Raw genomic sequence first — 27,324 nt, 5'->3', positions numbered from 1 at the left:
AATAAATGCTGGCTTCTACAAGTAACGGCTTTTGAAAGCCCTACCTTTAGGAACTGAAATTCAAGTTTTGAAAAGGTCAATGCAAGCCGTTTAAGTGTTTAAGTTAGACATCCGCGGGATTCAAGATGTCGTCTTTCTTCAAACAACTCTTCCCTTTCATGAAAGTCAAGAAAAAGAAGGAATTTTCCTACATAATTCGTGGAGTAGATCCCAATACCGTATGGAACCTTGTGGGCGAATTGGGAGATGGAAGCTTTGGCAAGGTGTACAAGGTATGATTAAACTACGTATTAACTATCTATTTGGTAGCTTATTGAGCTTTAGACACCGGCTAATTCACGGTTGATTCTACTCGAGAAGATTTTAGCACCCATTCAAGCAATAATGAATATCACAATGCAGCGAAATTACGAGTTCGTGAAATATTTCTGTTGTTAATTCAAAGCTCGATGGATCATGCTATAACTCGTTCAAATACTTCTTTGTACGTTTGGTACAATTAATAGAGCTGTCACTGATTTAAAGCAGAAAATATTTTATTTTAATGTAGCTCCTATAAATTCAAGAATCAGCTCATTTATTTCGTAACAGCCTTAGATTTGTACCACCGCAAAGGCAGACATTTTGTTTATTTATGTCATGTTTTATGCAAAATAATATTTCAACATTTTATGCAAAAACTTGCAGCATTATTTTTAGCAATGTTGAGGCTCATTTGTATGCACAAGGAAAACGGGTTTTAATGACTTAGATTTACAAAACTGTGAAGATTGTTTATTATACTTCCCAGCATGTTTTTACTTCCTCATGTTTTGGTTTAAAATATTCCCGACTGCAGTTTTTCCATAAGCTTACAACAAACTCAATAATTTGTTCTGTAAACATTTAAAGCTTTTTAGCAAGTCAATGGACTGTGACAAAGAGTTTTAACCCTGATTTATTACTACATTAATATTCATAGGTTAAGTTGTATGTGCTGGTTAGTTTTTTTAAGTGATTTTTAAGTAGATAACATAATAGAAACAGGAAAGAAATAGAATTGCAAGAAGATGCAAACAATGACCAAGTGAAGGTTTCAATATATTCTCTATGATGGTTACTTCATTTTGGGCATAGCATGTTTGAATTTGACAGCTGTCCAACTGATGTTCTAATTGTGTACCAGATATATCTTTCAATGGTAGTAAAAGTATCAGTTTCTTAGTAAACCTTCACTGCACTTTTTTTCACCTGCTCTTTGTTGATAACTGTTCACCCTCAGTTATGTTTGATCTCCATAATAATTCTTCTGAACATAGGAAAGCCAAATCAATAATATTCATTGTTTTATCATTCATTCAAAATTATTCCTAGTTTAAAAATGAGCTAAAACACGCTCACCTCGATCCATGTTAACTTCTTGTCTTCAATTGCCTGTTTCTCGGCAAGGTCAGGAGAGAAAGGGATGTTTACTTCTGCAGATATTCTTCAAATAAAGGGTGCAAAGAAAGTCAGTTTTACAGCTTGCCTGAATGGCAAGCTGTAGCATACATGTACTACCAAGCCTCATTTTAACTAGCCCTAAAAACCTTCAACACTGGCTGGTTATTTGACAATAATTCCTTGAGCCTGAATGGGCTCTGAGTCAATAGTCCATGAGGCCGAATGGACTGAGATGTACTGAGAAGAAGGAGGTTAATCTTTGGTTGATCTTCTCCAGCTATTTTAAAGTTGTGTTATGTCAGCATTTGTGAAGTGTTCTGAGACATACATATACACTGTTTTTGATTTGCAACATCAAGTGTATTGCACCTATATTATATATGTCTGTATTGTGCAGATGATACTGAATTGGGAAACCTTGAATGAGATACTGTAAGACTAAATTATTTCAAGTCCAAATGATTCTGAACTTGTTTGCGTTTTATTTTGCTTAATATTATTGTCTCAATCTAGTAGTGAGTGCGCATGTGAATGATGCAAGCAAGTATGTGGATTGGTTAAAATTTAAATTTATTGAAACTCTGATTGGAACACACAAGTAGTATTCCTGTGACATTTGTCACACACAGACATTTTGCCATCCACAAATTTCCCCTAATTTTTGCTCACTTACAGCTCAATGACTTGTTTAACTTCTCATGTGTTGTAGGCAGAACGCAAGACCGATGGTGCTCTGGCAGCTGCTAAAATTATTGATGTTAAAGATGAGAGTGAACTGGATGACTTTATGGTAGAAATAGACATTCTTAGTGAGTGCAAACATAACCATGTGGTGGGAATGTATGAAGCGTACTACCATGAAAATAAGCTGTGGGTAAGTAGCGCAGTCAAAACACAAGTTTTCTGGCAACAATCAGAAGCCAGAACGGCGGCGACCGTTTGGAACTGGTCTGGTAAGACATTGTCCCCAGGGGTTCTTCTCGCCGTTCTTTACTTTTCTTCGTTCCATATATATTTTTCCGCCCATTTAGACTTTCCCTCGCCCCCTTTATCTGCCCCTGGGTCTCCGAGGATGGGTTGACTCATGAGTTAAGATCAAGTGGCCCACATGAAAATTTTGGCTATGGAGCAACTTCATGTCAAACGTCAAACTTCTCATGTGCCGAACCCAATGCATAAATTACAAAATTTATTTTCTCTTGTAAGCGTTTTAGACCATTGAACATCGTGAAAGTTCGACGTCTGAATCAAATAGGTATTACATGTAAGCTCATTACATGAAAAGATCGAGGTTTGAACTGGGTGTTAGTGAAACAGAAAGTCCATCACCACTGCTGGAAAGAGTATCTCAAAATCAGTAAAGCTGCCATTTTTTAGAACATAATGTTTTCTCCACAAAGTTACAAAATTTTTCAGAGCTTTATGTTGGGTTGGGGGCGGGGGGGGGGGGGGGGGAGGTAGAGGATGTGTAACTTCTATAGTTTATAGATGTTGATGTGCATAAATTATGAGGAAAAGAGAGCTTATGGGATATGTTCTGTTTTCATAGATGATGTTGGAATTTTGTTCTGGTGGTGCCTTAGATGACCTAATATTAGGTAAGACTTAAACACATGTTACAATAAATCATATATACAGTCCGGAATATCCCTAAATTTAAGGACAGGGCCAGCTGATCACGCGACACTTTTCAACCAATGAGAAGGCGCGCTTGTGTTTATCAACAAACAAATCAAAACATCAAAACATCGCCGCAGTGCAGTGATCAAAAATTTTCAAAACAGTGGAAGGAGTCGGACAGAATCGGTCATCGTTTCGAGGCTCTCAGGCATATTTTAAAGACTTTTCATGAGGTATACACAATTTTTTTAAGTGGACAGCGTATCGGAAGCCATATTGGAAGAGTCTCGTGAAATATTCAACACATTTTGTGGCTTATTTCTTCTTTTAAACAACGCGATGTATGGGCGAGATTTTGGTCGGTTTTCAAGGTAGGTGAAGGAGTATCTATTATTTTTTCGATTCACAGATTTTTTTACGAAGTGCTAGATATTTTTCCTCGATTGTCATATCGATTAACTTTTATCATGTTGAATGTGAGGATGGTAGACAACCTAGAATTTTGCTACACAATTTTTGAATTCCGAGGTCCAAAACACGTAAGTTTTCCATTCCCGGGTTTGTCACAGAGCCGTGTTATTACTTTTTTTTGCATTAGTACGAGCCTTTGCCTCTTTTCTTTTCAAGGCCAAAACAACTTTATTGGTCTTATGGATATTCACGTCCAACATCTCGCCTCACTTTGCCGAATTTGTGGGGATGAAATTGAAGATCATAAGCGCAAGATAGATACTAACTGCTTTGTTTCTGAAATTCACCAAATCTGGAAAGATCTAATTTTGCTGGATTCTCCAAATGTTCATCCACCGTTAAAAAACAGTCAAAGAAAGAAGGCAAATTTCAAGTGTAAATGATGTATTTCGCTACTCACTGAACATGCACTGATTATCTGGGATAAAATTAAAACATTGCAGGTACTACAGCAAGCAAGGAACACCAGATGCGTGTGAAGTCAACACGAAACAACACCAAAAAACAAGCAAGAAAAATTAATAAATTTGAACTACTTCTTATTCTTGTTATGATGAATGGTTCTTTGATTCTTGTCCCGTAGAAGTTAATAGATAGTACCAATCTTGTTTTGTAAGATCTCAACAAATTTTCACACTCTCTCTAAGGCTATTTTTACACGGGAGCAGTTTGTTTCTATCAAAAATCTTGCAAGCCACAGCTGCAAGCCATGCTGGTGAAGCCACGACCTCTGCGATCGGTCCGGAATCAGTTCGAACTCCCCAATGATTCCTTGCAATGAATAATGCTCTTACTCTCTCACATGAATTGTTTTGTTTGAAATATTCAATGTGAAACCTAGACGAGTACTGTTAGCTCATCTTTAATTCTGTCCGCCGACTCCGTCCGTTGTTTTGAAAATTTTTGATCACTGGGGCGATGTTTTGATTTGTTTGTTGATAAACACAAGCGCGCCTTCTCATTGGTTGAAAAGTGTCGCGTGATGAGCTGGCCCTGTCCTTAAATTTAGGGATATTCCGGACTGGATAAAATGTAAAAAAAATATGTCTAGATAAAATATTATTTAATGATTTGAATGGTTTTGTCCTTATGCCTGTATTATGCCAGTTTATATGTATCTCATAAATGGACAAAATTAACTGTATCGTTGGATACCTACGTGTTTGTTTGGTGCAGCTCAGAAACAACAGTCCAAAAATTTGTGTGCGAAATGCATATATGCAATTTGTATTTGTATATATGTGTTCATCTTAGTGTGCGTGCATCTCTGATGCATCTGATTAGTATGTATGAGCTAGCCTATAAACGTCTTTCACAATGGTATGTCACGGAGACAAGCATAAGAAAATGAAAAAGTTTTAATTTTTTGTGTATGTTTATGCTTGTGCTTATGCTTGCACTGCACTGGTTGACACATTGTTTTCTATCTTTGTTGCTTAAAGCTGTAAGAGCCATTTCTTGTGTCCATAAGAAAGTTAATTTTAGAGTACCTATCCAAAACTTTGCAATTGGCCAAAACCACCAGTAAACATTTTTTCCTTTGTGGGAAAACTATTATATCTTGCTGCAAGCTAGTAAGCAAAGCCACTTGAAAACACTGACTGAGCTTGATGGTCTTTCCTCTCTTTTGTCTCCCAATCATTTTGCTTCTTCTAATGTTTTTCTCTTTCCAATCAGTGATCTTTTACTAATGATTTCATTCTTGCAAGAAATGGTTTCCTGAATGGCAAAATTATTTTCATTCTAAGAAGTTGTTTGCCATCACACGTCGTTTAAGGGTAGCCTGTTCCAGGCTCCGAGATAGTCGGGTCCACTGAATTGAGAAAGGGCAAACATAAAAATATAATGGGAGGAAACTAGGGAGAGCAGGGGCAGCGAAGCCTGTAATCATTTCTTTAAACGACCCATTTGACAGATTATATCAACACTCTCAAAGCGGGTCGTTTCAGTCACTCAGAAAGATGGCGTGCAGCTCCCACGCTTGTGAAATATGAGATTTCCCGCACATAGGAGCACTGAGGAAGGAACAGAAGACCTGGCTTGTGAACTTGGTGCAAGGAAAAGATGTTTTTGTAATCCTGCCGACCGGCTTTGGTCTTGCCTGATAACAAAACGGGTAAAAACAGAACAGTTGCAAGAAGGAGTTATCTATGCGCTGCAGTCCAGACTTGCATTATCTTTAGATCTCTTTAGAAGAACAAGCTGGAGAATAAATCTTAAGAGCAATCTTGACTGACTCACAATGTAGTTCTCCATAGTTAAAGAAGCTTCAGTTTAAGCTTCAGTTGTGTCACGACCTCTCTACATGAAACAAGTGGCAAAAATCACATAGTTTGCTCAGTCAAAATGTAGACCCTCCAGAGCATAATCTAACTGTAAGAGAAAATATTCATTGGAACAAGCAGCATTTTGGCACGGGGTAAAAGTGGTGTGTTGCCTACCGACCCGCTTTTTACACTCAAGTTGCTCACGGTTGTGTAAGGGATTAGCGCCGTGTGAAATAATTTTGCGAAAAAATTTGAGAAAGATTATTTCAACAGTTTGGCAGCTGAAATCTAATTATTTCAAACATGCCAAAAGTGGGCAGAAGAGGGTTGTGAAAGAAATGATTGCTGGCTCTGTTCCCCCTCCTTTTTCCTTTTTCCCACCCCACCAACTTTTCACATGCCTTTTTCTTTCTCGTCTTCCCCACTATCTAAGAGCCTGGAACAGGCTAGTAGAAGGGTTATGTTGTGGTTCAGCTTTATCATTGGTGTTAGATTATATCTTTCTGTAGTTTTAAGCTATGTTATGTACGATAATGAGTTTGAAACAAAGGGATAGAACATTATTATAAAAACACATGTATGTGCATGTATGTGCCATATGCACATCCAGGTCTTTAACCATTATGCTGCTAACTAGTCTTTTATACTTTGGTAGAACTTGAGCGGGGTCTCACAGAAGAACAAATAAGAATTGTGTGTAAGCAAATGTTTGAGGTAATGTCTCAGCTGTGTTGAATAATGCATTTTTTGATAGCAAGGTATATTAAAATTCCAAACACTCTCACATTAAATGGTTACATTTGTATTTGCTCCTTCAGTCATTATTTTACCTTGTGTTTAAAAGGGGTGCATGGAAGAAAAGCTTAATGGAGCTATGTCACACTGTTTCCTATCTTTTTAAAAAGCTGAAATGTATTTAGCATCAATTGAATTCCAAAAATAATGGTTCAATTTTGTTATGTATATGACTTTATATGAAGGCACTGAAACTGTTTCCTGCTGTCTGTGGCAACAGATGGCAAGGATGGACATGGACTGAAATTTGAAAAAGCCGGGCCGACATTTTCAAGTTTACATGCTTTACCTGCAAAAATAACCAAAAACAATGTTGTGGTTGATGCTTCCCAATTCTACAGGAGCATTTTGTGTACGGGTAAAGGTGTTGGTAATGACTTCAGTGCAGAATTGAACTTAAAGAAGATTATCCTTCTGACAATTAGGCCCTTTAAGTAATGTCTATTTAAATGGCTGCTCTTTAGCAGTTGGCAGTTTGGTTGCCAAGTTAAGTAGGAAAAACCAGCCCTGGCTCTGTATTAACATGGGAAGCTGTGGTTTTGGTAGACGTGTCTATGGTCTTTGTGAAGGTAAAGTGGGTCAAACATTTGGATAAAATGTCACTTAGACCCATTATTTTTTTAAATAACAATACTTGCCCCTTTCCTCCTGGTTCTCTGGGTATTAACCCTTGAGACACTTGTAGTGGTTGCCATAAAGTTGGTTAGCCCAGCATGCAAAGAAAATAGTGTCCGATAGCCCGGGGCTAGTGGATTTTGCTATTGGGCTAGTGAATTCTGTTTTTGGGGAATGCGAATAACAGAAGAACAGTGAAATCAGTTCTGCTAGTCAAAAAGTTTTTGAGGCTGGTTGAAATGATGTCTGGGCTAGTAAATGCTATAGCTTCAGCTTGCCCGAATGGCAAGCTGTAACAATGATTTTCTTTGCACCCTGTTAGCCATTTTGATTATATCAAAACAAAACTGCAGAAACAACCCATGTTTTATTGCATTAAGTTCTCCTTTTTTTTAGCCACATCCATTTGCTTAGTGAACTTTGTGTGGTTTTGTTTCCCTTTTTGTAGTGTCTTCACTTTCTACACACCCATAAAGTTATCCACAGAGATTTAAAAGCTGGGAATTTGCTGCTCACAAATGATGGGAACATTAAACTTGGTACAGTATCTGATGAATTTTGTTTAAATAAGGTTATTTTTAGTTGTGGGCGACAAGAGGAGCCCCCGCAATCCTAATCTCCAGGAATGCACATTAGTCAGAATGCAATTTGATCACGTGTCTTTTAACCATCTATCACATAAACCTTATGCAAGTACAGCATTACAGCAAAAGTGTTTGGACCTTCGATCGTTGTCGCCTGCACTCCCTAACCTTTGGTTATTACTAGTATAAATATACTTTTTGTTTTTATTCTATATACCAAAGGTGAGATAGAGTTGATGATTAATAACGGTCTTGAGTGATTAACCCTACTGGATGTTATTAGTAATAGCCATAATGATTCTTTTAAATAAGCAAGTAATTTGCTCTAAAGGAAAAAGTAATATACACTCCATTATTTTATTGGATTGTGTTTTAGATTTTACCTCTAGGATTTCTATAGGGTTGTGTCAAAGTGTAACTGAGTGGTCATTTCAAAGATTCCCGTCACTACCAATTTATATACTACATGTACCTGTTGGTGTAATGGTGGTGATGAATAGATGATGAGCTATCTTTGTGTGCTATTGTTATGCCCACATATTTTTGTCAGGCTTTTATGATCCTCATCAGAACATTAAAGAGATGTGCAAAATTGTTACACAATTATGTCTAAAAGCTTTGAGGTTAGTAAAGGAAAGAGGGAATGGGGATCTTGTACTTAAGCATTTCACACCTCTTAGGGAATGCTCTAGCCTTAGCTTCTTATTTTGTTTGCCTCATTGCTTCATGTTTTATTGCATTCCATGTCCTTATGATGAACTAAAACCTTAGGGCCAATATTATGCCATACTGTCTTACAGACTAAAGTAAGAGGGTATAAAGAAGCATTTCCCGGAAATCATTTGTGCCTTTGGTTGTTATTTTGTAGCTGACTTTGGGGTTTCTGCCAAGAACAAGAAAACTGTACAAAGAAGAACAACCTTTATTGGAACACCTTACTGGTGAGTTAGAATAGATGCTTCATTCAGGACTCAGATTGCACTTTCAAATGTTTCCAAAATATAATATTGTATGGTGCATTTAAATTTTCAGGTCAGTTTAGGTTTCTGGGAATCTGCCTGCCTACCTAAGTGTGCAAAGAAACCCGACGGGCAAGTGCTGTTTTTTGGGGAAATTCAAATTACAGAAGGATTGTAATCAGTCCTGCTAATCAAAAAGGGTTTTAGGGCTAGTTGAAATGACTTGTGGGCTAGAACATGCTAGCTACAGCTTGCCCAAATGGCAGGCTGTTAACTGACTTTCTTTACACCCTGTTACCTCTAGTACAATGTAAGTGTCAATGTTGGCTTAGGGGAAGGAATCCAAATTTTCTTGATTAGCTAGGCATTGTTGTTTATAAAGACTGAATCACTGGATGTAGTTTATGAGATTCAATATGCAATATGCAATATCTTAAGAACCAAAATTACAACACAATAACTATATGTTGAGTCAAATGTTTTATTGGCTGGTGCTGTGTCTTTGAAGTAACACTTATTGATTGCTATTATTTTGTAGGATGGCTCCAGAAGTTATTGTCACAGAGACATGCAAGGATGATCCATATGATTACAAAGTTAGTAGATATGCATCATGAAGTTATGTGCTACATGTATGAATATTCCATACATAGTTTAGGGAAGCTGTAAATATTTTGACTCGTTTATTAATGTGAAAGGTCAAATGAATAAAAGAGGGGAAAAAGTCAAGACTTAATTTATCTTCATTTCTGTATGTCCTGTATGGTTTTGCAAAAACAACTTTATATTAATGGTAAGAAAAAGCTTGCTACTTGGCCTCACCTCTATACTTATTTAATTGACGTGTGCATTTAGTTCGTTGTTTAACGCATCACTTTTTCTTTGGGTTGTTTTCCTACCCATATACCTTTTCAGTAACTGTGCTCACATTGTGGGTGGCTCCTCCTAAAATGTTCTACAATTGGTATAGGACTTAATGGAGTTGAAACCAATTGCTCACATTTTAGGCATCCTACTGATGAACAGTTACGACTTTTAGACATTTCGAACAACAATAATTTGTAATTTGAATCTTAGACTTACTGATGTAGTTGATATGTTTTTTTGACAGGCTGATATTTGGTCTGCTGGCATTACACTGATAGAGCTTGCAGAAATGCAGCCTCCATACCATGACATGCATCCCATGAGAGTGTTATTTAAAATACCTAAAGCTGATCCTCCTCTGCTGCAGTTTAAAAACAGATGGTAAGTTGTTGATTCTTGATGCATGTTAGCTAAAAGGAACTTTACCAGACGCATTGCATCCGGGAGTAAAAATGGTAACTTTTAATGTAATGTGAAACTGCAGTGGACCAGCCTCATCCAAGGTGGACTGCAACACATTTGCCTCTTTCTTATGTGGAGGTACCATCCTTTACCTCTTGTAGCAACGCTTCAAAGTATGTCCAACGTATCTCGCCAGTGATCGCTGAATTGTAGTAGGTGCATTTGTCAGTCCAAAAGGCGTCATCAAAATTTTAAGGCCAAAGGGAGTGGCCATTATAGTGTGATTGTACAGCGGAACCCCACCTTAAGACTACCCTGTGTACACGACCACCTCTTAATCACGACTACAATTTATCGACCCAAACGTAAGAAACACTGGACATTTTACTAATTTGAAGATCCCGTTAATGCGACAATCTCGTTATTACGAGCACGATTTTATGGCCCAACAGTGGTCGCATTAACAGGGTTTCACTGTATAAGCTGTTGAGATCCAGGGACCATTGCTTATAATCAGTTCGAAAAAGAACCTAAAAAACACCAAACGTCTGTTTGAAAAACAGCAGGAGATGTAGATCTATCTTTTATGGGTTACTGGAAATCGACCCCGTGAGTTTTTGCGCGGTGCATGGGCAGACATTTTTCGTCGGTGAAACTTATACCACAAGTAAAAGAACCTAAAGGGAACAAAAGGAAACTCTAGTTATTTACAAGAGCCCGTATAGGTACATGTATAGACCCATGCAGGATTACAAATCTGTTTGGGTATAAAGAATGTCCTGGTAACTCCTAGCTGTATGATGACTAATGTTTCAGATTTTGCACAATCATCTAGCTGGATTTTTGAAAACGTTACTGCCGAAAAAACTGCCTTCAAAGTAGCCAATATCAATAGTAAGAGTGCAACAACTGCTTCGGTTTTTCTTCTTTTTGTTTCTCCTCGCTGTTTCTGTTTCCCCCCTAAAAGATTGCCAGAATTGTTTAGAAACATTTATACGGATTTTTGATAACGTGCCTAGCGAAATTTGCAGCCATATGAGTGAAAAAATACCAAAAGGCGTCCGAAAAGCCCATAAATAACACCAGCAAAGAAAAAGGAAATGAAAGATTGAAATAGTGAGGAGAAGGAAAGGAGGAGAAGGGGAAAAAGGCATTGATGGTACATTTACTCTTAGTTTCTTTAGTTGTTACTTTGAAAACAACTGCTTGACGGAAGAGGTCTTTTTGGCGGTTAAATTTTCAAAAATCCAGCTAGATGTATATCATCGGCAACTGCTAAGAAGAATACAGAGCTACAATTCACGAATACAGGTCAAATATGCTCAATGAGCACAAGCACAGTTTTCATATTGGAAACAAAGAATGGATAGTTGTGATAAGAAGACAGCCTAAATAGCTTGAAATGGTGGAATTAAGTTAGTGACCCTCTTCTTTAGTTTAAAGTTGTGTTGGCCGAAAAGTTGTCTGACGGATGGCGTTCATTTATTCAACAGGTCTAATGACTTTCATGATTTTCTTTCTCGTTGTGTTGTGAAATCTGCAGAAATGCGATCATCTGCTGCTGAGCTTCTTGAGGTAGGCTGAGACACTTTTACTTTGTGGTGTACATGTAGCATGTTCTGAGAAGAATAAAAGATAGACTAAAGACGAGTGGAGGCTAAGTTAGTGCTACTGTTTAAGTGTGACTAGCCTTCGTGGCGGGCGCGCGAGGCAGGCGTTCAACTAGCAAGGGAGAACTTAGACATGCCAGAACTCAGTGGGTGCCTTTTCTTTCCCTCGTGCGCCCTTCGCTTTTGCCTGCACCTGACTGGTAGGTTATCGGTCAAGTCACCCGATTGAAAGTCAGGGTTCGGTTTACTTGACGTTGGCCGAGATGGGATCATGTTGCCCGCATAGTATTCTTTGGTGCGCAGCCGTTACGGCACTCAATTTTGCGTACTTGTCTTTCTCAAAGCATGAAAAGAAGGAAACGATGTGAGGCTAAAATGTTGTCATAATGGTATACCAACAGCTTCAAATTAATTTTGGGCGAGATGAATTTCAGTTAAGGTAACCTTTTCGCGCTTAGAATCAATTATGGAAAGGTTAGGTAATTCAAATTCTTTCAGTCTTCGGACGAAATCACGGGCTAGGTCCATTAAGATGGTATATCTTTGGCTTTGCCTGCGTAGCAAGCGTATGCAATCGAGTCATTGCGCAAAAGTTGGAGCAAGGCAAAAGACTGAATGGAGGGGGGTCGTCCCAACTTTCTCGACGAACTCGCGCGGAAACGCTTGCTACGCAAGATATCCGTTAATGCAATAGTAACATTTTTTTTTCCATTACTGCAAGAATAAAATTTGGGTTTAATGACACTCTAGATGTGTAATTATTTTATCTGAATCTGAATCACTGTCTTGTCGCGTTTCTTCAGCATCTATTCACTGAATTGGGCTGGATGTTTATTATATGAATTACCTTTCTGTGTTCATTTCTTCTTTAGCATCCTTTCATTACCGGTGTTGTTGATGGCAAACCATTGAAAGAACTTTACAATGAAGCCAAGGCTATTGTGATTGAAGAACTCGAGGATCTTCCAGAGGATGAAGAGGTGATTTTGTTTGTAGCGAACATTAAAATGCCCCAATAAACATTGTGGTTCAATTACGTCCGTTGTTTAAATTTTTCCGTTTATTTTTGGGCATGGTAATGTATGACAATCAGCTTGAAATAAAGGGAAATAAATCTTTGAAATGAAGGGGTATAAATCTAATCCCTCTCTAGTGTAATCAAGTTTGAGGCACGGATTTCCGTTTCAAACAGTCAGTTGGAAATGAGGCAGTTTCACCAAATAGTTTTATTCAGATTCTTTTTTCCAGGAAAATCAAGAAAATTCATACCTTAGTGCCCTCATACGCTATGCTTTATGAGGAGGTTTCCTTAAGTTAGCGTTATGATACCTTTGTCAGTTAAAACGGGGTTTTCCGTCATTTTGTGTCTAAATTTCCTATTTAGTTTGGGCCGCAATAGAGAAGAGAGATGGGGCGATATCACAAAACTAAATTTGGGAAATAATGGGATACTGGCATATCCAGAAAGAACAAGATGAAAAATGTTTACTTGACAAAAATGAGCCTGTTAGTACAAATTAGCTTGGGGATATAAGCACTGTTATGACTGATGCTCCCTATAAATCCGTCTAAAATTGGCTTGGATGGTACGTTACTACTGATCCAAAAACAGTCGCCGCTGCAACCAAACTGAGGACAACAAAAAACACAGCAAGTACAAAGGGTAGTCTCCCTCGCAGCCGTTTTTAGTGTCGTCACGCAATGCTTCTGTGGGGAGGAGCGTTGCGTGACGACACTAAAAGGGGAGCACGGATGGATTAACTTGAAAAAGACTGAAAGGGATTGCAATTGTGGTGGTTTTTTTAAAACTTGTTAGCCGAACAATTTTTTAAAGGTCATTTTTTTAACGTTTGATGTAATGCTTGGGAGACATATTTGTTTGACACGAAGTTGTGATTATGTCATTCACAAGTAATTTCTCAAGTTCAATAGCGACCAAGGAGCGTAATTAGCACTATCAGAGACCTTAAGATTCGATGACAAGAACGACTACGGGTACGAGATTTGATTTAAAGTTTTGTTTATTTTGTTTATTGTTTTGTTTGCCAAAAAAATTATACAAATCAAATAAAATCTAATTACCTTAACTCTCATGGCGAGGAAGCCCAAGAGAAGCCACCGGGCTTATAAGGAATGGGCTCCCTCAGTTAGATAATTAGAACAAAATATTATCATAATTACACACGGAAAAATCAATGGCAGAGCTACAGTAAATCTTAAAATAAGTATATTAGATAGTCGTACTAATCATAGTTCTAGGCTAAAAAAAGCGAAATGACAAAAACAAAACAAAACAAAACAAAAGAAAATAAAAGAGCAAAGGAAGAAAAAAAAAATACATATATATATATATATATATATATATATATAAATTACTATTTATGATAAGAGGAATGCTTTCAGCTTACAGCAAAAGGAAGCGGTACTTGTTGCATTTCGAATTTCAAAACTAAGAGAGTTAAAAAATTTAGGACCTTGGAAACTGATGGAGAACTTTCTTATATTAGTCCTGCATTGTGGTAAATAAAAATGCTCCGAACTTCTAGTGCCATAAGAATGCACCTCGCGTGTCACCAGAAACATGTTATTGAAGCTATAAGGCAGTAAGCCAGATCTGTATTGATACATAAATTTTCCTATTTGAAGTTTGTAGATACTCTCAAGATTCAAGTAAAAAATAGACACTCCGGAAAGTTCCATTGTACTTATTTTCAGCAGAGATGTTAGCACTGTTATTTTTATTGGGGGAGTTTAAGCTTTCTCCCGATAACAAAATGATAAATCTTCTAACATTTGATAACTTTTTCCCGCCACTACCACATTCGCGCCAAAACGCGTAGTTGAATGACGACGGCTATCTCGTTTTCCCGCCAAAATGACGCTTGTTCACGCGTGCGCACTACTTAGTACTAGTCGTCCTCGTCTTATAATTTAAAGGTCTCCATTTAAATTTGAGACAGCCATGACACGGCTCCATTAAGTCAGTATTTTGTTTTTATGTATGTAGAAAGAGAAGGACGAGTTGAAGGCTGCAGAATCCACTGAATCGTTGGACGAGAGTGAGGAATGGAGCAACGAAGTAGATGAGGAAGGGAAGGAAGTGGAAGAATCGACAGAGAATGAGAAAGAAATTGAGAAAGAAAAGGAAGCAGAAGAACCAACCAAAACTGAAGAGCAAAACAAGGAGGAAGATTTAGAAGAAAGAAAAGAAGAGGAGAAAATGGAAAAAGAAAAGGAACAAAAAGAGGAATTGGATGAGAGAAAAGAGGATGAACCGCAAAAAGAAGGAGAAATAAAAGAAAAGGAACAAATAGAAGAAGTTGAAGAGAAAAAAGAGGATGAAGAACAAAAAGAAGGAGAAGGGAAGGAAAAGGAACAGAGTGAAGAAGTGGAAGAGAGAGAAGGGAATGAACAGCAGAAAGGAGAAGAAATGAAAGAAGGGGAAGTCGAGGAGAATAAGGAACTCTTGGACGAACAGAAGGTAGAAGAGGCCGAGCAAAAGGTGGACGAGATAGAGAATAAACAAGGGAGAGAAGGAAATGTGGAAGGGGAACAAGTAGGAGGTACTGAAGAGGATAAAAAAGAAGATGAAGGCAAAGCTGAAGAAAATGAGGAACAAAAGGAAGGAACCGAAGAGGAGAAGCCGGTCAGCGAAACAACGAATAAGGAAGGAGTTGTTGAGATAAAAGAAGCTGGAGATGAAGCTCAGGAAGTGGGAGACAAGAAGGGAGAAGAAGAGAATGAGGAAGTTAATAAAGAGGCTGTAAGAGAAGATACGGAAAAGGAGGAAGAATTGGAGAAAGAAGAATTGGAAAACAAACAAGCGGAGGACATGACACCAGAGCCAGCGGTGATTGGAACTGAAGAGGTATCCAGAGAAAATAAGGCTACAAAAGAGGATAAAAACGAAGAAACACAGGTACAGAAGGATAAGTACTCCACACGGCTAGATAATATTTTAGACCAGTTAGAGGATGATGAGCAAGAACGGACACTACCAAATAAAGAAGAAGAAACGAGTACACAAGTTCAGGAAGAAAGAGAACAGGAGAGATCGGAAGAAGCTAAAGTGACGAGCAATAAGGACGAAGTAGAAGAAAAAAGTGACAAGATCGAGGAAAATAAGGAGGAGAAGAAAGATGAAAATAAAAATGAGGATAAAAATGATGAAGTGTTTGATGAAAACCGAAAAGCGCCCATACCAAATGGTGATGTTTTCGTCCCAGCGATAAAGAAGGAACCGCCAAGCCCTTCTGTGACGAAAAAAGAAACCACTGATGTAAGTACAAATACCTTGTTTCAAACCAAGGGGTTCTTGAATTCCAGCACGTGCTATGGGCAAGCACCTCTTGCAAGAAAGCTTTAAAAGTTTCTTGCCCAGCAATAAAATATACTTATCCTGGACTTCTGCGTGGAAGGGACTTTTCTCGAGTCATGTGGGGGTTAGTCCTCATGAATGTAGGTCGTTTCGCCTACACTGAGGTCGATTCACCCACACGATCTTAGTTGCTTCAAAGCTTTACTCCTATTTATACAACACCATTACGTGTATAAACTTCAGTGTCTTTAAAACAACTTTAATAGATCATGTAGGCGAATCGACTTGTAGGCGAAACGACCGGTTTCCTTGTAGATTAGCAACACAAGACCCAAACAGTTGGCAACAGAGTGCACCAAGCTTTACAAAATCCCATTGTCTCCAATTAAACCTGGCCTAAATTATATTTCGAAGGAGACTCCGCTGTCATTTCTCATTCCTAACTTTAATTTGATGAATATTTAGTAGCTTTAGTTCTAACTCCAGCCAGTGCTGGTAGAAGATTCTTTTTAACTGATTGTTTTTTACTTTTGTTATCAGGGCGCTGAGGAAGAGAAAAGTTACAAAACACTGAAAAGAACTCGTAAATTTGAAAAAGATGGCAAGATAGTCACAGAAACAACTTCAAGAGTTGTGGATGTGAGTCAAGAGGATTACAGGAATGCTTTGATGAAAGAACAGCAACAAAGGTAACAAAAAAGTATCGTATATAGCTTGTTATCAATCGAAAGCTACTCACTGTTGAATTAATAATTATAGTCAGAAACTCTTCAGGGGTTGAAGCGTGTAAGACCCTGTTTACATAGAGTGGGGGACCCCGGTCTAGTGGGGTAGGTTTCTCTTGTTTAGTGTCTTCCAGAGCGTGAAAACAAAAGAAAACAACCCCACTAGACGGGGGTCCCCCACTCCATGTAAACAGGCCCTAACTCGCGTTCAATGCTCGTGAATATTCATTTTTTCTAAGTACCATATTTGGAAACCCTTGCTGCGGCCTCAGCTGTAGGTTAAACAACAACTTTGCACGTGCATCACGATTTTGTGTACATTTCTTTGCCGTCACTGCACGAGGACTACGACATCAAAGTGCCCTTTTGTGGAGGGCGAAAACACTATGCAGCGATTTTCTTTTTCTTTTCCTGAACTTCGATACAGACTTCAGACGAACTTAACGAGATGGAAGAAGCGCAAGAAAGTCTTAAGCAGCGCGAATACACGTTTCAAGTGACGTTTTTGTAGCTGTCGCCACCGTTTTTGCTTGAGCTCCCGCAGGTTGCCTCCCGAGAACGTGGAGTAAATTTACGTCACGTCGTTTACGAATTTTGATTGGTCAGTTATCTTTTCCTCTGGTTCAAATGAAAATTTACGAGCATAATCCTCCTTGTGAGTTTCTGTTATAGTGCAATTTATAAGGTTGTAACTGGTAGCTCTACCTACGGTATAATTAAATTAGGCGGAAAGATCTGTTTTAGCTCTAAAAATGAGTAAAACACAGTCCGATTTTTGATTCTAATTTGGCTCCCTTAATCAGGGCCAATACAGTCTAATTACTTAGGGCTGATATGGCCCCAGCGCTTAAATGGGTCTCAGTGTGGGCTTGAATAGGCTTTTGATGGGGCTGTTTTGGCTTAAATTGTGCTCAAATGGTTCCAGGAGGGGGCTGAATCAGACTTTGGCCGGTAGGGCTGGATTGGCACTGAACAGATCTTTTTAATTTTAAGTGTAGCTGGACTATTTGGGGCATCCTGAGTCCTGACGAGCAAGAACAAAGATCTTTTCAACCTAACAAGCTGTTCTTTTCAGTGATGTGCTTTATGTTAAAGTACAAGCCCACACTAGTTGAAGAAAACTCAACTTGTCACAAGCGTGTCATTTCGTTTGAGTCGTATCGCGATTGAACAAAATGAAAATTTAACTGATCAAACTTTAAACAACTAGCGTCTATGTATTTTTACATTGACGCTTTTAAAAAGTCACTCAAGTGTATTTCTAAGCCACTTTTATTATAATGACGTACTGTGTAGAATTTTTATTGTTGTAAATACGACGAATTCCTATAATTAGTGTTCTTGTGATTAGCTAGGAAGTTTGATTTTACCACTTGTATTCGACCACATCAGCTTTGCTGAATCTTTTAGCGTGTTTAAATAAATGCTATTATTATTATTATTATCATTATTATTATTGCATTTCAGAAAAGTGAATTTACGTGAATTGAAGATCCTGCAGCGCGAGGAACAAAAGCAAGGAATGCTGCTTATGGCGAAGATACGCCGCCAGTGGGAATCTCAAGAACAGCGATTTGAGCAAGAGTTACAGGTGACTGATCTAATCTTGCCGGGTTACAACATGCTACTGACCAGTTTAACGCACTGTAATTACTTTACATTGTCAGTGGCGGATCCCCCCCCATCCGACCTGACGCTTGTTTGAGACTGAAATTCTTACATCTACAGGATCGTATATCACTTTTTAACTGGCTGATTTTTTTTAATGAAACACGCGTTGCATTTTGCTACTAAACTAAATTCCAGGGATATTCAAAAATGTGATTGGTTTTGGGTACCCTCCTATGATCTGTTCGCCTCTGCTCGCAAAGCAGTATTTCCCGCACCAACGGCGACCGGCTCTGTTCAAAGATAGAGAAACACATGGTCGTCTCTGTGAGAAGTAATTTGCCACACAAAAGTTCAACAGTCCTTTCTGAACCAAAGTTTGGACCCCTCCAATCAAAAATTCCTGGATCCGTCCCTGATTGCTATCCTAACTCATTGATCTTTCACTTTTTTAAAAGATCCAGTATAATTTTTTCGCTTTGCCCTTTCCTAGTGAGTTATCTCTTAACGCCTCGTGTACTAGGCAGTCCCATAGTATGACATACAACCTTTTTCCCGTTTTTGTTGATGCCTACAAGTATTCTTTTTTTTTGCCCGATGTATATACTTGTGTGGAACAGACTTCCGTCTACTGCTGTTACGGCTCCGTCGTTGCCCGTGTTTAAGTCCACAGCCAAAACCTATCTGTCATCACCTACTGCCAAATTATGCCAACCATTGCCATGATTAGCCTATGTTATTGGAAGGAAGATATACCTTAAAGGAAGATATACCTTGTCAGTAACTGTGCTCACGTTCTGAGTGGCTCCTCCTGAATTGTTCTACAATTCGTATACTTAGGATATAATGGAACCAAAACCAATTGTGGAAATGAAAGCAGATGTAGACGTTTCCAACAACAACAATTTGCTGTTTGTTCCATAGAACAATATAATAAATCTGATTTTGAATCGCGTAACGGCGTTCCTTAAGAACTATTAAATTCTTGAGGGTAGTTAGATTTTTGGTCGAAGGGCGGTAACACCAAAAGAAATTATGCGTAATTGACCAATCGTGAAGTCAATCGGCCAAATTGTTTTTTTTGGCGATTCAAGGTCAATTTTCAGTCTTCTTGACCGAATAAGTTTGGTAATAATTAAGTAAACCACACTCGTGATTTTTCTTTTCACAGGACTTAGACAGGAAGTACGATTTGGATTTGGACAATTTAAGTAGAAATCAGAAAAAAGAAATCGAAAAACTCGAAGTGACACAGAATGCAGATCTACGAACCTCATCGCGTAAGATGAAACAGGATCAGGTGAGATTCAACTGAGGTCAGGTCTGGAAAAATGCACAGGCAGTTTAAATTTTCTTATGTAACTATTCAAGTGATTGCCTCTTCAGAACAACTATTGCACAATGAACACGTCTCTACAAATAAAGGTTGTGAGAACTTTGGTGGTTTTAAGCGGTAAAGTTTAATTATAAATAAGTAGGGATGAACCTGTATTTAAAAAATACCCGACCACGCCTTGAAGACATCTTGGATTTTGATTGGTTCTGCATTATAAGGGAACAATGAAAGTTGTCGTGAAAAATGGTTTCCGTAAGCCAATTGTTAAAACGGTCAACATGGACTCGTTGTCTTCGCGCCAAAGAAATCCTTTCATTGATTAAGGTGTGGGCCCTAGCGGACTCAGTGAATTGCCGGAAACGCGTTTCGAATTTCTCTTCAATCTGATTGGCAAATCGACAGTGGCTCTTTTAACAGGCCAATCGAGGCGCGTAATCAAATTACACAGGTGGGGGCTTAGAACGAGGATTTCAGCACTGCTTCGCAGACGAGGTTCAGAAGTTTAGTTCCTTCTGTGGTGCAGGCTAAGGCGCCGTAGTGTAGTAGTTAACACTGCTGGACTAGCCAGCAAGCAAGCTTTCTCATGGACTCGGTTTTTCAAACATTGGATAGCACAAGCGTTACTCCAAACTGTCTCTCTCTACCCAGGTGCGCTTGTGGGACGGGGATAGAAGACTAAATTTCATCATCATGAGCTCTCTAGACGAAATGTTTATCCACTTATATCTATTCTTATTGCAGGAGAAAGAACTTAAACGTTTTAGAGACAGCCTAAGAGAAGAGCAAAAGAGAGCTAAGAAGGAGGTTTGTTGACTGTATACTATTACACTAAGTGAATTAACAAACATTAGCCTAGTTCGTTTTGGTAAAAAAAACTTGTAGTTACAACGTGGGGACAAAATACGAACTCAAGAACATAAACTGCTTGAGCTGTACGGCTTTGGAAAGCTTTGAGAAGTGAATATTACACATTCATTTTTCAAGAAATGTTCATTGCATATCCAGCAGAGCAGACGAATAACAAGAGAAAGCATAACGATATGTCGAAGAGTGATCAGCGTAAAATTTCTTCTTTCAATATCAAAGCTTAATAAACAGTGTGGTCATGAGAATTGAGGGCGTGATCACAGAAGATGAATGTAATTGATACTTCAACAAATTTTCTCCACTACTTCTATTAAAAACGTATAAGGACAACAAACAAGAATTAGAATTTTGATATTAGGTGTTTAAGGGTTAAAAAAGTTTTCTCTCTGATTTTAAAGATGGATCAACTACCGCGAAATCAGAGAAAGGAGTCTTGGAGAAAGAGGAAAGAAGAACTCGAAGTCTCACAACGCCAAGCAGTAAGTGATATTATTTTCAACTAGTTGCTTTTCTTTTCCTTGTTTAACTGAAAACGACAACAAGAAATGACAACTACTTCAGTAAGTAATAAATACTAAATGATGATTTAGAGCCACTACATCCGCACATCGTAGCTATCCGTCGTCCACTCCAAATCGATTACTGGAATTTCACTTGCCAATACAGCCGCCTTTTATCGCTTCCTTGGACGTTTCACGAGTGCTTGTGCCTGTACCACAAACAAACAAACAAACATAAAAAATCCTTCTCGTATACTTAGTTGTATACAGCCAGACCGCTCAGTTGTGGCTATATTTAAATATTTCTTCGTTTATTTTCCTTGCTGAACAGGAGCATGAGTTCCTGGCCATGCAGCGGGTGGAGTTTGAGAAGTTCTGTAAGGAATTAATAGACCTGCATCGTGAGCGGATGTACAACTTAGAAATGCAGTTCCTGCAGGATAAACACTCCCTCAAGAGAGGTTTGTATACGCCCTTGATATCCAGTGAACCACGTCTAAGCGCGGAAACAATTAATATTTTAATCTTCAATGAGGAAACTTTACTAACTAAGTGGTTTGTAGAGGGGTCCTCTGATAAGACTGAACCATTAAGCTGAAAATAATTGAATTTTCTGTTAGGACCAGCAGCAAGTGCCTGCCCTATTGAGTATACTATAGAGACCAATCCTTGGTGTCCGTTTAAACGTTTCACTACCAGTAATGGCCAATGCAAAAAATTCACAAGAATCCCTAATTTTTTTGTACATTTTAAAGAAATATGTAGTACCGTGCAAAAGTTCTGCGAAGGAGGTCTCGTTTGAAGGCACTGTAAATAAATAAAAAAAACTGTTTTAGTCCTTAAACTTCGCTCCCTTAATCAAGGCGAATTTTACTCCAATTTGGACCCATGGACTGAAATGAGTCTCAGCGTGAGATGGATTAGGAATTTGATGTGGCTGCGGTTTTGACTTGCGATCAAAAGGCTCCAAGAGAGGCTGAGTCAGACTTGTCATGCTGTGCTAAACTGGCACTTTGGGACTGAGACAGATCTTAATTTACAGTGTGGTAACGCCATGGGCTTTCGCCCACAGATTTAAAAGCTATGGTGACAAATTATCCTGCCATAACGTGGTGCAGGAGTGAAGAGGTTAAGGTTTTAGAAAGGCGTCAATCTTATAGGGACGTTCCTTTAAAGAGAGTCTACAGTATCAATTACTGAATTGAGACCAACTGTACTTCATTTTGGTTTTGGAGTATTTTCTAGCCTGTTCACCATCCCCTATTTTTTCTAAGATAGTTGAGATCGAGCATATTGCGTTGGGTGGTGGTGGTGGTGGGGGGGGGGGGGGGGGGGGTGCATCTTGGTTTCAAATGTACCGAGGGGGCGGGCGGGAGGGAGGCTAGAAAAATTTTTTGCGCCTTCTCCCAAACCGTCCACCGCCCGGAAATAGCCTATTCACCTTACGTATTCCGTGTCATTTTCTGTCGACACACAGTCAAGGCAAAGAGATGCACTGTTCAGTTGCCCTTCCCAGTTTGGTGTCTATTTGCTTGTTTACCTTTGTTTGTTTATTTGTTTACAGGTCATGAAGGAGACAGATGGGAGATTGAACAGCGTCAGTTACACGAGAGACATCAGCTGGCCAGAACACAACTAAAGGAAACTTTCTTTTTACAAAGATCGCAAATGTTGAACAGGCATCAAAAAGTAAGAAGCAACATTTGACGTCTCCTTCTAAAAAAGAAGAAACCTGTTATTACATATTGTTTTGACGCAATTGTCTTCAACATAATGATCAGGCTTCTTGGTACGCCTTCGCGTAGTCTCCAGTTGTGATTGAAAAGTGGTATACTATTACTAGTTACCATGAAATTTTGCGAACTTTACCTTTAAATTCCTGTAAGCATTATTGCTTCTCTTAGATGGAATATAACGTCCAAAAAGGCAACGGAAATCATGCACTGTGATATGTTTGGATCGATTAATATGAAAATATCTTCGTTAAGCTTCGTTACTTTCTCTTTTACAATCATTCTTTGAAACGTTTTGGAGGAATTTAGGATCACGTTTACGGTAAATGGCAGACGTCAATTTTTACCGCGGGAGAAAGCTTTCCCTTAACTTGTTGTATACTGTTCATTTGTCAAAAACAATATTCAGTAGTAGTTTCACACCCGTTTCATCCATAAGAATTTGTTTGCAGTTTTTGTCTGCTCATTTCTTATTTTTAGAAATTGTCAAAATGAATCTCACGTTTGTCGTTAACTTGATTCTAGATCTCTCAATTATAAAGCATTCGACTCTGTGTTTTATCCTAGTGTACATTGTTTGAGACATTATAATTACTTTCCTAGACACTCCGTTATCTGGTGATACAGGCCTGCTAACCAGGCGATTTTGTTTTTTTCGTCAGGAATGTGAACAGCATAATCGTCTTACAAAACTGAAAGACGAAGAAATGAAACGACGCCACGAGATTGAGCGCAAACGGCTTCCCAAGATTCAACGCGATGAAATCAAGGCTAAGTCACAGCAGTACCGTAAGTCTATAAGGATGGAAAAAAGAGTTTCAGTGGATATTGAGCGGGAAATGATGAAAGAGGTAATTTCACATGAGATTCAATCATTCCTTTCTTTTCAAGGAGTCGAGGGTCGTGAGTCCATTTTGTGCGCACTGAAAAACCCGGATGTAAACGTCATTATTGGTGTTATAAACAGAGTTCCGTGGTAAACAACAGTGTATTTTGACGAAACGTTTTTAATCGTACCTTTTGGCGGGACACTTTATCGCAAGCTTCAAAGACAGCGAGAGTGCCGTGATTGTATATGTGGGTTAAACCTGAGATCAGGCCTTATTTTCGTTTCCCTTGGTACGAAATTCTGGCGCGACCAGGTATGAGAGAATGTATGAAAGCTGATAAAATTGGGCCTTAACTCAGGTTAGAGCGGTTTTCATTTGAGTGTCGAAAAGTAATTGGTTTTGCACTTTCTACACAATGCGATTGGCTTAAAAGATTCGCGCCACCTTTTCATCCAATCAGAAGTAAAACCAAAGCCAATTGTGACGCGCTCGCATGCATTTTCCCGCGCTTTGCGTCAGCCACATGTAATTACTTCGAGTTTTGATTGGTTCAATGTATTGTCTGTGTCCTATGTGATTGGCCAGAGTAATTACTTTGGTTTTGGTTTTACGACACTCAAACGAAAACCACTCTAATGTAGGTTATGACAAATCCCCGTGCCTGCTTTAAACGCTCTCTATTTGTACATAATTGCAGTTTGAGTTATTGGAACGTAAGAAAGCGCGCTCAGAGTACGAAAAGATGCTGTTTAGACAGGAAATGGAGGCGGAAGAACTACGCATGTCATCGGAATCAGCATTAAAGGAGTTACAACAATTACAGGTCAGTTTGCTTTCAAAATCGAGCAACATTTATTTAGATAAATAGATAAATAAATGAATGAATAATGACATGACCGGTCATGTCGGCGGGCGCTTTGCACATGCCGGTTTAAAACTCAAAACGTACCAATGCCTTATATCGTAAACTAAAATGAGTCGAGTTAAAAATCTACAGAAGGAAAACCTTAAAGCTGTAAATAGGTAATGAAGATAATTATTTGAATGTTAATTATTTAATAGAATATTTTGTGAAGTTAACCTGATATGTTGTATATACCTCCAGTTGTAATTTTAGTCTTAATTTATATGAAAGGTGTTTCTTTCTGTATGTTTTTGTATTTCTTTTCTTTTCTTTTTTCTTATGTAATTTAATAACGTCTTTATTTTAAGTCTTGTCCTCAGGACAAGACCTAGATCAGCATTATAGCTATTTGCAGGACATAAAGTATTGTAAACTTTATATTTCTTTAAATAAATACATTGTTGTTGTGGTTGATAGATAGATAGATAAATAAGTCAGTAAATAATGTCATCTCAGTCCGCTGCTCTTATTACGTTGGCCTCCGTTTTTTTCTTCTGCAGAACGAAAAACGTCACATGTTAATGGAGAGCGAAACGACTAAGTTAAAAGAAAGAGACGAGAAACATGCAGCGCAAGTGGTCGCGTGGAAAGCCGAACTTGGACCACGGAAGAAGGTGAGAGACTCACTCGCTCCCGCCAGCGTTAATATTATTGAGGCATCGGGAAAGAACCCCTAACGAGAGAGAAAAAGAGCGGGAATTCTCTTCTCTCCAGTTCTCTCCCTTTCGTACCATCAGGTCATTTTCGTTGCTGCGCTCTTTATCTTGCCTGTAATTAGAGACCTTCAGATTCGAATACTAGAACGACTATCTGTACGAGATTGAACTTTGAATTTTTCGCGTATTATCAAAAAATAGACACCCCAGAAAGCTTCATTGTACTTTTTTTTAACCAAAAAAGTTAGCAGTGTTATCTTTGTTGAAGGAGCGGGTTAATCCCTCTCCCGATCGCAAAATGATAAAACTTCGAATATTTGATAACTTGATTCCGCCACTACGGCATTCTCGCTAAAAGAAAATCTCGGCGTACTCGTAGTCGTCCTCGCCTTAGATCTAAAGGTGAAAGGTCTCTATTAACTGACCGTCTGGAACAGGCTGTAATATAAGTTTTCCTGCAGGCAATAGATCGACTGCAATCGGTTTGCCCATGATAAGGCTGGGAATGTAAAAGGGAATTACGAAAAACGATAAAATCTTAGCAACATGCAATTTTTAATACTCAAACTGTCCATTGACAGATGTGACTTTCGTTTTGATTTCTCAGGTTCTCGAAGAGGAATTCGCGCGCGAAGAACGAGAGCAGCAGTTGTTTTACGCGGGAAACTCGACCTTATTTCCTATTCCCACGGAAACGGGGGGTAAGGAGGAATCAGAGGGGGAATCTGGTGACAACCAAGTGGATGGAGATAAAACCCCGGATAACCTCTCGAGTAAATCTTCTTCTGGCTCCACGGATTTAATATCATAATACTAGTCAGTTGTTCATGGTGCAGATTCGTGTTATATTGGACGCGAATGACACAAATGAGGCTGATAGTGTAGCCAGTCATTGACAAAATGAGCCTACGGAGGAAACTGTCAGGCGGAATCTCGGACAGGATCTCCCTACCCAAACCTTTCTTATTTTCCTTTGATGTTATGGCTCAGTAGTGTAAAAACTTCTTGCTATCTCGAATATCTCCAACACTCTTGTTAGTCTTATATTCTTGAAAATCCCAGATAGCAACTGACCTGTCTATTAAGTTACTGTTATAACTTAATTGCAGAGTCTCTACTACAATCTGTTAAGAAACCTTTAGTTGTCTCGTATTGGATAGTGTGACACCGAATCTTGGGTTTGCTGATGTTTAAAGAATTCACCCCTCCACGCTATAACAGTATCCACTTCCGTGGTTTCCCCCTCCTCCTCGCCCCGTCCGCTCAAAAGTTAGAGTTCCAACACAACCCTTGGCGCGCTGGAAACTTGTAATACACACTGTTATATGCTGTATTGCCGTTTCTAGCTATGAGATGAAGTAGAATATTGGTCTAGGTATTGCAGTGGGTGAGGACCGATTATGTTCTTCTGAGTGAGCAATATGTAGTCTGTTACTTTCGGGTCAAACTCTAACTGGTCCTACTCTTGTGTACAAAACACATTCTAAGGAAAATTATATTTCAGTGCAATTATGACGTTTTGTTTAGTTTGCCGCGAGCAGAGATGTTTAGAATTTTGGTTACTTATGCCCCATTTATACTGAAGCTATATCTGAGTCTGATTTTTTTACTTAGTTGTGCTTCAGGGCCGTGACATTCCTTGGGATTTGCAAGGGAGAAATCTATATGAATAAAAGTCTTAGGCGGCTTATAACAGTATTGATTCTTAATATACATGAGATCTTCCGCAACTTCGTTCCCAGAGTTCCTCTCCGACCCGTCCCTGGGTAGGAGAGCACCCTGTGAACTAGGTTGGGTCTTCCGCTGTTCCGACAGCTATTGTTCCCCTAAACCCTTTATTCCCTAATAGCGACGGGCATCCTATTTCTCCCTCTTATATTACTTCTTAATCAAACCTAAAGGTAACGAGAACGAGGAATTGATTACTAGAGATAATATTCCCTACATTTTCTTTCCAAATTCTCCTCTGTTTAGTTTCAAGAACAGATTGGAGGATATGCACGTTGATAAGTCTACTTAACTAAAGATTTTAAGGACATAAGAATCGAATTATTCATACGCCAAAATAAAGGGATAATTTAATTATTTTAAGATTACGTAATAAATAAATAGAAAAATCACTGCCGCCTTTATAAAGTCATAAAGTGTTCATTATTATTTGCCAGTCAACGTTGTTGCAATGTTGCCCTCTTTTTCAAGTACGTTGCTAGACTACGAGTAGTCCCCCATTTTTCC

At 38.7% G+C, this 27,324-nt stretch overlaps 1 protein-coding gene across 1 annotated transcript in view; it reads left to right on the top strand.

The window, feature by feature from the left end:
* Positions 1–27,324, top strand: part of LOC140935590 (uncharacterized) — a 27,385-nt gene extending 61 nt beyond the window's left edge. The window contains exons 1-22 of the mRNA XM_073385156.1: positions 1–272; positions 2,132–2,296; positions 2,972–3,020; positions 6,436–6,494; positions 7,639–7,729; positions 8,643–8,715; positions 9,272–9,329; positions 9,845–9,981; positions 11,496–11,577; positions 12,485–12,592; positions 14,620–15,891; positions 16,471–16,619; positions 18,123–18,246; positions 19,435–19,563; positions 20,341–20,403; positions 20,865–20,945; positions 21,298–21,427; positions 22,531–22,655; positions 23,362–23,550; positions 24,227–24,352; positions 24,934–25,047; positions 25,697–27,324. The exon at positions 1–272 is cut by the window's left edge and continues 61 nt beyond it. Of these exons, the coding sequence (XP_073241257.1) occupies positions 126–272; positions 2,132–2,296; positions 2,972–3,020; positions 6,436–6,494; positions 7,639–7,729; positions 8,643–8,715; positions 9,272–9,329; positions 9,845–9,981; positions 11,496–11,577; positions 12,485–12,592; positions 14,620–15,891; positions 16,471–16,619; positions 18,123–18,246; positions 19,435–19,563; positions 20,341–20,403; positions 20,865–20,945; positions 21,298–21,427; positions 22,531–22,655; positions 23,362–23,550; positions 24,227–24,352; positions 24,934–25,047; positions 25,697–25,900 (3,675 nt within the window). The 5' untranslated portion in view covers positions 1–125 and the 3' untranslated portion in view covers positions 25,901–27,324. The remainder of the gene's footprint in view (positions 273–2,131; positions 2,297–2,971; positions 3,021–6,435; positions 6,495–7,638; positions 7,730–8,642; positions 8,716–9,271; positions 9,330–9,844; positions 9,982–11,495; positions 11,578–12,484; positions 12,593–14,619; positions 15,892–16,470; positions 16,620–18,122; positions 18,247–19,434; positions 19,564–20,340; positions 20,404–20,864; positions 20,946–21,297; positions 21,428–22,530; positions 22,656–23,361; positions 23,551–24,226; positions 24,353–24,933; positions 25,048–25,696) is intronic.

The sequence above is a fragment of the Porites lutea genome, chromosome 4, assembly GCF_958299795.1.
Source record: "Porites lutea chromosome 4, jaPorLute2.1, whole genome shotgun sequence".
In the NCBI taxonomy this organism is placed as follows: Eukaryota; Metazoa; Cnidaria; class Anthozoa; order Scleractinia; family Poritidae; genus Porites; species Porites lutea.
The sequence above is the reverse complement of the archived record's forward strand: the minus strand, read 5'-3'. Positions and strand labels throughout refer to the sequence as shown.